General features: G+C 37.3%; 1 protein-coding gene across 1 annotated transcript in view; it reads left to right on the forward strand.

The window, feature by feature from the left end:
* The window catches only part of SPON1 (spondin 1), a gene marked incomplete at its 5' end in the record, with an annotated part of 179,785 nt that overhangs the window by 58,848 nt on the left and 107,978 nt on the right, over nucleotides 1–12,959 (forward strand). Inside the window, one exon of the mRNA XM_083885360.1 lies at nucleotides 1,786–1,934. Coding sequence (XP_083741486.1) covers nucleotides 1,786–1,934 — 149 coding nt within the window. The remainder of the gene's footprint in view (nucleotides 1–1,785; nucleotides 1,935–12,959) is intronic.

Consider the following 12,959-nt stretch of genomic DNA (forward strand, 5'->3'; position numbering starts at 1 on the left):
AAAATGTTGAGCTTGTGGAGTAATTGCATTAAAATAAAATGTTATTCATTGCGGTAAGTCACTAATTTTTTGCCAAGCCACCACATAATTTTTTTTTCTCTATTCTTGTACCATCAATAAGGTTAGAGTAGAAAGCAGATCAGAAACTTTTTATTTTGCATCTCTTCTTTATCTTCTGATTTGCTTTAAAAAACACTGAAGAACATGTACTTTGTGCAAAGTATTTATTTTCTCTGGGTATCACCCATTTTTGACAACAGAAATCCATATGCCCTTCATCATGATAGGATACGAGCCCATCCATGAAATGTGTCACAGGATAAATTCTCATGTTGTGATGGCACCTTGATTTTTCTGCAAAAATGCACATTAAAGTGTATTGAGAAATTGAGAAACCACTCAGAGCTATGAGACAAAGTGAAATAACAGCATTGGAAAGCTGTCAGTGCTCTGCTTGCTGCCTTAAGACCTGAAGAGTGGCACTGGATGCAAAACCAGCTGTGGCCTCGTGCTGCTCAGATTATGTCATGCAGAGAAATCTCTTTGATGGTTGGAGGAAAAAGCTTAGGAAATACCAAGTTGTCTCTTTGTCCTCACAAGAAATGGACAGTTCGAGGTGAGGGGTGAAACACTGGCAAATTTTAGCAGAGTTTGCTGCTCTTCTAGGCCATCTCCCTCATCTATCTCTTCTGCTTCCTACATTTTTCTAGCTTTTTTCCCCTGCTGTTCATTTTTTATTTCTAATCTATTTTCCACTCTCCCATGATTAGGTTCCTGCATCTGACTTTATATAATTCTCTGCACTGTCCTTTCCAATTTTGTTGTTTCAACTCTCACATCTTAAATTTGCATTCCTTTTATTTACTTCATTATTCATTTTTCATTCATTTATTCAGTTTGCAGCTGTTTTTTACTGCTGCTCTCTACCTTTCACATCACAGAGAAAAATGTTAAATATTGTCTCACTCCATCATTCTGTCTCCCTCACCTCCTCTAATCTCTGCCTTGTTACCAGACTGTCTGCTTATGTGAGCAGTGCATTTTCTCACCCTTTTCCTCTAAGCCCATATAACTGCAGAAGGTTACTTGACACTTAGGTGAATTCATTTTTATTTCCAGGACTGTGGGACTTCTGTGACTCCTTATTTCTACTCAATTCTCTTTTGGATTCCATCATACTTCCCTAACATCTTTTTCTTCAAACTTTTTTTTTTTTTTTTTTTTTTTTTTTTTTTTTTTTTTTTTTTTTCAAAAAGACAAGAAGCAAGAATGGGACTCCTGTTGCTTAGCTCTACAGCTCTTACATTATGAGAAATCTGAGCAAGAAAACTCAGTGAATAATAGAGGTGAACACAAGAAAATTTGCTTCTTCACTGCCTTGAGTAAGGAAAAAACTTGCTCTTAAAAGTGAGGGTGACCACTGAAGTCTCTCTCCCCTTGCAGGTTTCCTTCTCAAAAAATATTTGACATAGAAACTTAGAATTAAAGGTTGCTTAAAGTTCCTGAAGTGAGTCCTTTGGTGAGAACAAACTATTCTAACTCTCTTTGTTTTGAGGGGCTGCTTTATGCAATGAAATCATGAAATGAATTATGAAATTTCTTCAATTTCAGTCAGTCACTGGTTTATTCTTCCCACTCTAAAGATGTGTATTGGTGTAGTGAGAAGTGACAGCATGCAAAGCCTCAGGAGTGGGGACTTCAAAACTTTATTAAAAGTCAGGAATGGTGCTTTGAGGCTGTCTCGATGGTTGTTTGACTTGTTTTGGTTTTTTTCCCTCTGGAAAGGACGCACCAACCACTGGTCTGCCATCATTGGTAGCTCTCACTCCAAGAACTACATACTGTGGGAGTATGGAGGATATGCCAGCGAAGGTGTCAAGCAAGTTGCAGAGCTGGGCTCCCCAGTGAAGATGGAAGAAGAAATTCGACAGCAGGTAGGTGCATTTTGGTGCATGCTTTAAAAAAAAGGATCCTCCCTTGGCCTGAGAACAACTTGTCATTGACGGTGTCTGTGAACGTGATCTTGCTGAATAGTTCTCAGTTGGGTGGAGAAGGAGTTCTGTGTATCTTTCTCAACTCATTCTTACCCTGGAAAAAGTTTTTGTCCAGGAAAGGACAAGTAAGTTTCAGCCTTCTGGGCTTTGAAAACCTGTGTGCCATGTAAAGCATAAATCAGAGGCAGCAAAGTGAAACTCACCTTTATTGGCTTAATTGTGGAGACACTTTTTTACAAGAAAACTTTGAAGGCAGCAAGGAATACCCCTGCCTTAAAATGGGCAATGATTATTTGCCATTTAGATTCACTTTGCAGGGTGCTGCATTTTGCTTCTTGATGAATCACCTTGGTTTTGTGTTATACAAATATCTGAAGTGCTGTGTTTGCCTGTTCATCATTATTTATGTAGCACAAGCATTCTTTCCTTAATAATCCCTCCTACAAAGAAAATAATCTATTCCTTAGTGTTGAACACTTGCATAAAACCCTCTGTGCTTTTCTTCACCTTTTCTACATTTGTGCGGATCTTTCCTACTTTTGACAGTCCTGAAGATGAGGTCAGCAAAAATAAAAACACAGTTCAAGATGATATTATTGTTTAATTATTCTCCCTTTTTGCTGCACGTTAAAGAGACAGTATTTGAGGCTTCCAGGGTAGGTTGTATACAGGGTTACACTGAGAGATAAAAGAAAAAAATCAATTATATCTGTATAAACAGTGTAAAACAACCTCAAACACTGTTTTGAGAAAACTTGTGTAACAAAAGACTTTGTGTGCTAAATTTAATTTGCTTTTTTGTGATGCTTATGTGTATATAATCATGGTACAAGAACAGCTGGTATATTTGACAAGAAACTCCCAAAGCCAAGAAAAATAAAATAAAACCAGCTTATAACTTAATATATAAAAGGATAGAAAAGGAATATGAAAGGGAAAAAACAATTTCAGTGTGGGGTGAAATGTGATTGTGGATACATTCTCTCTTTAAACCATAATAAACCTTGGTATACCTGGAAATAGAAAGTAGGCCTTGATCCTATGCAGAAAAGTGGTTGGATTTTATCCCAGCAATATAACATAAACCCAGATGCATTAAAGCTGTAGCAGGGTATTGTATATACCACATGTAACATCATTTTTTTGCTGCTTACTTGGGAAATCAATATTTCCTGGTTACTAGGCCCACGTAGAATGGCAAAAATCAGCAATCTTTTAGAGAAGAAGATAATTTCTCTTACAGTCTTGCTGAATACTTTATAAAGAAAGGTTTGGCACATCAGAATTGAGTCTGTAGAAAGATTAGGTCTCCTGAGCAGCAGGAACAAGAGGAGGGTGTTGGGTGAGGAGCAAGCAAGGGTGCATTTGTGAAAGGTCACACTGAGTACTAGGAGAAGGGCACAGAAGTTGAAGGGAGTATGGAAGAAAAAATGAAAATCCTGCCTGTGCTTTCCAAATCTGGCTTCTTTGTCATCATGTGCCGTGTATTTGCAAAAGGGGGATGTATTTATACACTGGATTCAGCTCAGAGGAGATGGTGACTTTTAGAGGACATCAAATAGATAAATGGCTGCAGTTTCAGGAGCTGCTGAGATTGAACATGAAATTAGTGAACACCACAGTGAGTTCCAGCATCGGGATCTCTGATTGGGTCAACCCTTCAGGAATTCCCTTGGTTCTCTTGGAAGAGTTTATTCAAGTAACCAGCTGCTATTCTAACTGGATCTCACCTAGAGCAGTGCAGCATGTCATCAAATGCCATCATATTTTTTTGAGCTTATTTGACTTTTTTTATTTTTTAACATGTACTTAAGCTGCACTAATATTTTTGAGATATTTTGAGGTAAAATTCTGCAACCAAGAAATTTTGAGGTGAAATTCTGAAATGCAGAGTAATGCCAGGAGCTAATTTGCTGTGGTTTAAGTCAGGATGGTATTTTTTTATTATTATTTTTTTAAATTGCACTTTGTCCCTTACAATATCCCTCCCTGCCTAGAAATTTGATTATGTTGTTTCCTTCCCCATGTGTTGCAATCTACCTCAGGATCTATTTGCTCCTTTTCCATTTCTTATTTTACCTTTCTTTCCCCTCTCTGCTGTCCTACCAGCCTTGTGCTGTGGCTTGATGAGAGGATGCAATTCATTAAAATCATCCTCCAAGCAGCTTTGATGTCTTTGAAAACACAGAAAAGGCAATCTTTGTTTAATTCTGGTGCTCTGGACACAGAGCTCACTCACTGCAGTTAATGCAATTCTTCTTGGATTTGGGAATCTGCTGTGTGTCTGCGGAGCATTGCGGGCAGTTTCTTAGGTGAGCACATGGACACATATTTGTGCAACCATCATCTGTCACTGACATTAGGTTTTATTAAAGGAAAAAAAAATCTAATTTTTTTTGTGTTTTATTACTAAAAATATTCACAGCCTATAAAACAAACAACAACAAAAGGTCTTTCAAGAAGCTTTGTTAAGAAGCATGTTAATAACTATTGTGCCATTATATAAAAGATCCTGGAGTGTGAACATTTTGCTCCCTGTATGGCAGGATGCTGCACCATCAGCAGCTTTTCTTCCTGACCTTGGGCTGCTCTGGTTTGTGTCTTCACTGCAGAGAGCCCCTGGGGTTTTTTTTGCATGGATGATCCTGGGCACTGTAAACTTGCTCTGTAGCTTGTTTATCTGGGAGAACTTAAAGGAACTAATCAGCCTTTTTGTTAAACTGTTCCTGGCAGCCTGGAAGGAAAGCCAGGGCACAGAAGAGTTTTACTAAAACAATCTGTCAAGTGGCTGATGTGTACAATGGGATAATTCATGCGTCAGGCTTCAGGGGTTACAAATGAACAAACAAAGGCTGGGAGAGGAATTATGTGAGGGGAAGAATGTGCACTGACCTCACAAACCTCTGAGATATATTCACACTTTCACTCGGTTTTGAGAAATTCTGATTTGTCCCAAACCCATTATTTGATAAACTCGTAGGAAACTAATGCAAAATTTGAAAGGGGAAATTCTGCATTCAAACTAGGATCACTCTGTTTAAAGAAATGAACAAACAAGATGGTTACAACATAAATCAGAAGGAGTAAAATGTAATTCTAAATCTCATATCCTATGCTGATGAAAAAGGACTAAAATAGAAACATTGTTTTAAATATCTCTCCCCTCAAAAGAAATAATTTGGTTTTGCCTAATTATTTCTGAATAAATATTCAGTCATTTTTGCCACCAGTTCTTTCTTTAAGCCAAGATAAGTAATAATCTGTAGCTTGCATCTTTCTCCAGAAAATGCAGTGTGAAGTGTCTGCACGGTCCCCATGGACCCACAGGTGACATTCTTACAGGTTTGGTTTAATGCCCTCTGAAATGTCAGTCAGTGGGATGACTTTTTAGATTGTCTTCAGTGTCCTCAGATGAAAGCTGAGTGCCTCCAGACCTTTCAGAACAGCAAGTTCTGTTTTCCAGGAAGATGCCTGTAAAGTTTTAGACACAGGATAATTTAAATTGTCTGTGTGAATTGAAGGTGAAACCTGAAACAGAAAAAAAAAAATAGATAGTAAAAAATATGCAGTTGTTATGACTCCATGCAAACATTTATCTTTACAAAGTAGTTTGGATTTTTTTAATTAAAAAAAAAATAAAAGAGAGTAAAAATTGAAGTAAATCCACCTTGATTGATTGATTTTTTAAAAATTAATTTCAGTATTTCACTTGAATAGTTATCATTTTATGACCTGTTTTGTAAGGCAGTGCTGTATTCTTCCAGAGAAGAATGGGGTCATTAGATTTTCCTGCGTGAAGCTGGCAAATCACTTGAATTACAAAGAGGAATCTGCAGGATATTGATCACTATTTTATTACAGCAAATTATTGTGTTTACTGAGAGAAGCGCAAAAGCTTGCTTTTTGAATCAGCTGTCATTGTGTGCTTGAGGAGGTTAAAATCAGCCAGCCTGGGAGCTTCAACTCAGTTGACTTGTGCTTGACAGAACAGCTGAAAATTCTCCCTGAACACTTCACCACAGAGACCAGGAAACCCCTGACAACACCTGGGAATTAGGCTGGGAATTGCACTGGGAAAGGTGACTTTTGTTGAAATAGTTCAGTCTACGTTTGTTTAAAGAACTGAATTAGTGACAACACAGTGGCTTGGCCTTCATTGGAGGAGGAGATTGGAACATATGGAGGGACTTGGGTGATTTTGCCATGAACTAATGTAGATATTCCTGCTGCTGGTGTCACCCAGGGGAACCAGAAGGAATTGGCCACCTGGGATGTTTCACCTTTGCCTGACCAAACTTTCAGTGAACGGCATCAGCATCCCCACAGAGCCCCTCTCTCCCCACTCTTCAGGGTGGGCATTTTTGTCCCACCCAGTTGAAAAGATAGGAAAATTATCATGGCCACAAAGCCTGATATGAAAAGTGTGGCTGCTGCTCTTCCAAACACTCCTAAAGCCCTTTAGGTTTGTGTGAAAAGCTCACAGAAATTTTCAGTGGTTTTGGACTTGGTGAAGCAGCAGAACTCTGTCCCAGCACGCTTCCCACTTTAGTTACAGCCTGCCAGCATGGTTTTAATGGGGTATTTATTCTAATTCTGGACAGATCAAGCTGCTCAGTCATAAATTGGCTTCTAGACTTCCGTTTGCTTAGTTAGACTCCTCTGCACTTCATGCATGCACCTCTGCTGTGAATTATGGTACTTTTTAATGCCTTTTGAAAAGGCAGGATGGTACATTTATCATGCTTTCCTTTTGGAAGATATACCTTATATAATGATTCAAAAACTCTGGCATTTTGGTAATTAGAAATTTGCAAGCCTTGTATGCTGTGCTAAATTTCATAAAGTATTTCTGCCAGAAAGAAATAGTTGCCTATTTATGTCATAAAGAGAACTTTATGTGCCAATAAATAACTCATACGACAGGGCTCAGAACACCTCTTCTAGGGGGGCTCACATCTTTTAATAATCTTCTGTTAGAAACTGTAATTAGAGAGATTCAGTTTAGCTTTGTTTCCTTCAAAAAACAAACAAAAAATAGTTTATCCCACCTCCATTCTTTTTTAGCATCTCATGATTATAAAGATGTACTTCACTAATAAAAAATGAGCTGATGCTGTATTCTGTGCACCCAAAACACCTTTTGCTAGTCTAGAAGCCATTGAAGGTAATGACTCTTTCATGAAATTAAGTTCTGACAAACCATTTCTAAGAGGTGTATTATTTTCAGGGCCAAACCATGAAGGATTCAGCACACTTTTCCTAGTTCAGCCAATAAAAACTGCACAAAAAAAAGTTGTGTTTGAGTCCTCTGAAAATATCAGGGATATTTTCCTAGGGATAAACTCTTAGTGATTAGAGCACAGTCCTTGTGCCACAGTTGCTCCATGAGTATTTCTGCTGTCTGTAGGGTTGTGAGAGCTGGTAGATATTGAGCACATTTTATACAAAATGTCTCTTCTATTATTGTGGTCATCTCCCTGGTTTGGAGCACCAGCCAAAACAGAATTTTTAACTTTTATTTAGCCTTTGGTCAAAACTTCAGCAAAATAGTGGCTTAGTTAATAATGTCTTTTTTTCTTTTTTTTCTTCATTTCTTCCTGCTTTCCTTCATCCCTTGTCAGCTGTTTATTATCTTTCTGATGATAAACAGGGAGAGATAATATTTGGAAAACTTAACCTTTTTTTTTTTTGCTTTTATTTTCTATGCTTTTAACAGGCATTGCTATTTGATTAATCAATAAGGAACCTTGGTTTTTAAAACCCCACCTTGTGAGCTCTCATATTGCTTGATGAATTCCAGAGGTTTCACACCTCTAACTTTTATGGGAGTCTTTGAGATTTTGCCCTCTGAACCCAGTAATTGATACGAAATGATTTGTATAACCAAACAATGAGTTATGGTGGTAAGTTAGCTCAACATTTAATTCCCCCTTCATTTACCTCAATTTGCCTTGCTGCTTATTTTCTTCTAATCATCACAGACCCTCCATTTCTGATAAAACAGGGGGAAACACACCTTTTCAGTAAAATCCAGTAATCAGGTTCTCTTTGAATAAAAGATCTTCAGACATTTTTGTTTGCAGAAGACAAACCCTCCAAGAATAAAAAAAAAGTAGGCTTTACTCCAAGACCCCTCATCTTAATGAATTTTGATACTAAATTGTGTAGAAATGGGGCCAATCAAAATTCCTACCCTTTTTTCAATCTCAGCAAATAACTAAGAGTCCCATCAAAGCTTATGAAGATTTTCTCTGGCTCTAGATTGCAGCAAAGCAATGCTAGAGGAGGAAACACTTGCTTTTGGCAGATCCACTCCTTTGGGTGGCAGGCAATAATTTTAGTTCTCCAGCACACAGACATAAAAGTCACTAGGAAATGTCACCTGTTTGGGACAGTATGATTGGATTGCCCAACATTATTTGCTAATTTTAGTATTTTAAAATACCTCGCCTTTTCATTTCCTGCAGTTAGATCTTATCATGCTGTTCTGCTGCCACAAAATTATTGCCATCCTGTAGCAGGTTCATCTAGTGGAAAGACGTGATGAAATGGCTTTCAAATAATTTTCCTTCAGTCTACCACTGTAGTTTTTTTAACACATGAGAATTTCAGATGATTCTTCATGTGCTGCTGATACTGAGGGACAAACACCACCTGACAGCAGAAGTTCAACACTCCAAAACCAGACTTGGGTTGCGGAAATTGGCTGTGTTAACTGCGATTATTCTGGTTTGGAATGGCTGCTCAAAACTCTGGCATTGTGGGGTTTTAATCTTCTTTTCTTTCTGTTAGAGCCAGGATTAAGACATGGGAGACGCAATTTTCATGTTTGGACTCGGTGTTTATTAATTGTTATCTATAGCACAGTCTCACAAATTGTGAGCTCTAATCAACAAGGTGGAAAATGGATAACTCTAACTCTTTCCAAGGTCTTCTTAAGCATAAACTATTGAATAACGAGATGACACCTATATTATTTATACTTTTAACCCAACAACTGATTGCCCAAGGCCCACAATGCAGACCTTTTTTACCCAATTAGAAAAAAACCCTCAAAACCATGAAGAAGAAGGTGAAGAAGGACTTAGACAACACCTTAGATCCTCCATATTGCCCCATATATATTACTATATACTAAAACCTTAAATTCTAAGTTTTTCATCCTGTGAGATCACACAATGCTATTCAAACTGCACACCCATAACCCCAGTGCTATCCCTCAATTTTGGAAGTCTGTTCCACGGCCTAAGGTCAAACATAGTCTTTTCTTAAGGGTCAGTGTCTTTTAGCACAGAAAGCCTGAAATTTTCAGCCTCCAGGGTTCCAACATGACATGGTAGAGCAGCTGCACTGGAGTGATTCTGAGGCTCTCAGGAGCCGTCCTGCAGCAGCACGAGCAGAATGCTAAGTAGCATAAACTGCAGAAGAGGCAACACCAATAAATGTTGGGTTGTTTGTCAGGCACGAAGAGCAGATGGTTGGGCTTCTCCTCCTGTGGGAGACGCTGCCCAAACTCCTGTGGACTTGAGCAAATCTGCTTTTAAAGAGTCAGAGAAGCGCTAAAAATTAAATTAGGGACAAGTCGATTCCTCTCTGGACACTTTCCTCTGCAGTGGCTCAAGCTGTAATTAAAATGCAGTGGCTGAGGAGCTGGTGGCACTCAGCTGCCTATTAAGGAGATGCTGCAAAGGCTAAACAAGGGTCTGAACCCTCATTAGCAGCATTTGTCAGGAACCACAGGATCTTCCTTGTTTTCTCTCTTGTTGTGTGGTAAATATTGTTCAAAGGAACAGCAGGCAATAACAGCTGAGCCTGAAGAGTCCTACAGTTCATTTGACTTGCAAATGCTTAATTATTCAAACAAATTTTCAGCATAAACAAAAACTAAGGAAATAACCCATGATACAAAGTTTGTCATTCTGGGATTAACTTTTTTATGGGGTTGTTTGCTTAGAAATCACAGTTCAGAGCTCTCACTCTGTATCAAATGCTTATTTCCACCTGAATTTCAGCAGAACACTTAGAAAAACCCCATGTGCAAACATCATACCCATGAACACTTCTTAGTCTGTGTCCTTTCCTAAGACAGCTCTCCTCAATTAGATTATCTAGAGCAGAGAGACTGTTTTAAAATTGATTTACTGTGTTTAATGTTTAAAGAATAGAAATGTTCAGGTTTTGTGTTACATCTGTGTTAATGCATAATGAATGGATCAAATGGATCAACAAGACACAGAACAGGGAGGATAGTCATGAGTATTTAAATGAAGTTTTAACTTTGTTTTCCTAGATTGCTTTTGTAGCCTGAATCCTAAAGAACTCTAATGTGTTATAGTTTCTTACAGTCAAAACCAGAAGCAGGAATACTTATTTTTAGCAGGGGGGGAGGTTAACTAGCCTTTAGCTCAGGAAAGAATGAAGTGCTTGCAGATTGTGTGTTTCTTTAAAGTTCACCAGTCAAATATGGATAGAAAATAGCACAGGGACTGGAATATCTGAAACAGCTTCAAGGGTTAACACAGGGCTCAGATGAAAATGTCTAATACTGTAATTAACTGCTGGTTACAAGCCCGTCTAGATTCCTCTCTAGATTAGGATGTTGTTTCTGGATTCTCCCTCAGTCAGTTCTCTCCTCTAAACTCATCTCAGCTTATTATATTCTTGCTTCAGTCAGTGATATCTTCAAATAAATGCCCTCACTTAGAGCATGGGGTGTATTCTGATATTCCAGAAATATTCTGTGGGGTGAAAAAAAAACAAAAACAAAACCAAAAACAAACAAAAAAAAACCAAACCAAACCAAAAAACAACAACAAAAACCAACCAACCAAAAAAAAAAAAAAAAAAAACAAAACCAAAAAAAACCCACAAAAAAATGGAAGTTACTGGAAAGGCAACAAGAGTGGAGAGGGTCCTATGCAAGTTGTTACTTGTATTGAAATTCATCATTATTTGGTGTCAATATTTTAGCAAATTATATAAAACACTGGGCTCAAAATAGGTATAACGAGAAGTATTCCATAGAAAATTTGCTTTCAAATAAAAATGTGGAAATTTAAGGGAGCTATTAGTCTGTACCACAACAAGGAAGCTGATGCTTTGCCTGGATAAACACTGAGTACCTCAAATGTTTATTTTCTTTCTGAGTGAGAAGAGGCCACCACTATATCTGGAGCTGTCTCAGGGGTGTTTAAACACCTTAGATCTTATCAATACAGGAAATCATCAAGTTTAGACAAATCAGTTTATACCTCTTAACACATTTTCTACTATTAAATACTCCTCAATCTTAGGAAAGGACAAAAAAAACCCAAAAAAAACCAAGCTAAGAGACTGCATAAATTAGTCTATTTACAGAAATGGAATGCATCTTAAAATAGTTCTCTGTGCTATATTCCCCCATAAGTTGGCAATACTGATTTAGAGGTTGAGGATTCAATGATTCTCTCATTCTTTTATAACTGAATTTTTGAATACTTTCAATACTTTTAGTGCATTCAACGCTTTAAAAAATATCTTTTTTAAGAATAAGTATCAACATAGAGAACAGATTTATTTTTTATTCCATTTTTGAATTCTATTGAAAAATGGAAAGAAGAAAGTTTTTAAATTATAGACTGAAAGAACATTTGGCACCCACAATTAATGATGTTATTTTTATTCACAAGCCAGATAAATTATTGATATTATTTGCAGGTTTTTTATTGAATATCTGAAAGATGCACCTCTATAGCAAGCAAGAGTTCAGAAAGAGTAAGTGCATTTATGCTTTAGGATGGTGCATTTTGTGCTTTAAATGATATGAGATGGGATTTTAGTGCTCTTGTTTGGATATATATCCCTGCATTAGTTGACAGTGGAGGGACAGGGAAAGAGAATGGATGATTTCTCGAGGAGTTTAATTTTCAGCATCCATTAAAAAGAACTGCAAATTTTCTGTGAGGGTAAGAGGAATAAAGACAGGGGAAATGGGCAGTCATGGGTTTGCAGAGAGTGGAAGACAAACCCTTGTACTTCTAATCCAGTTTGACTCATATCCACAGACTCTCTGCAGTGCACTGTTTCTCGTTCCTTACATTTGTGCTTCAAGGCATCAAAACCACAGCATTTCAGTGTTCTTCCAAAACAATTAATTCAGTTTAAATACTCAGCTGTACCACTGCTGTTACTCCATGCTCACAGCTTTAGTTTCGCACAGCAGTTTTCAGAATATGTGAATTTTTTTTGCTTTTTGTTCCTCCAAAGCTGTATGCAGTGCATTCTGCCAAAAACTTCATGATATGCTTCATGTTTTTAAAATAAAAACCAAGGGAAGAAATAGATCTAGAAGCAATATTCACAAAGCAGAATGCGTGTGCATACAAATGTATATAATATACAAAGACATACATGGCCATTTAATATACATAGTTTAATGTTCAGACATGAGGAAACTGTTTATAATAATTTTCTTACCCGTGTAAACTACATCAAAAGTAGTTGACATAAAAATGTCACCAGATCCACTATCTAAAATCTGCTTAAGCATCAATAGCTTTCCCACTTTTCATTGATCAATATACAGCCGGGAATAGTTTGTTTTCTTAAACCAAGGTGCAAACATCTCCCTGGTCTTTAGATTCAGAAAGGCATCCAGGAATTTTAAAAAAAAAAATTGCCATTAAGGCTTATTGCTGTATCTTCAATTCTCCTTGGCTTGAAAAGAAAAAAATCATAATGCTGCAAAGAATTAAAATCTCTTGGTTATTTAGGCTATACAACAAGGCTTTGTGCTGAAATACTCAGGAAACAGCTTGTGTTGATGGAAAAATTGAAAAATTAATTCCTTTTTAACATATAGGAATTTGAATCACACACACAGACGTTCTTAGAATTGTAGTAAGGAGAGTTTTCAATTTTGCAAATGTAAAGGCAATTTTTTTCTACATCCCATACAAATTCACTTTAATAATCACTCCTTAAAAT

Source organism: Zosterops lateralis (genome assembly GCF_965231275.1).
Source record: "Zosterops lateralis genome assembly, contig: SUPER_6_unloc_1, whole genome shotgun sequence".
Taxonomy (NCBI): Eukaryota; Metazoa; Chordata; class Aves; order Passeriformes; family Zosteropidae; genus Zosterops; species Zosterops lateralis.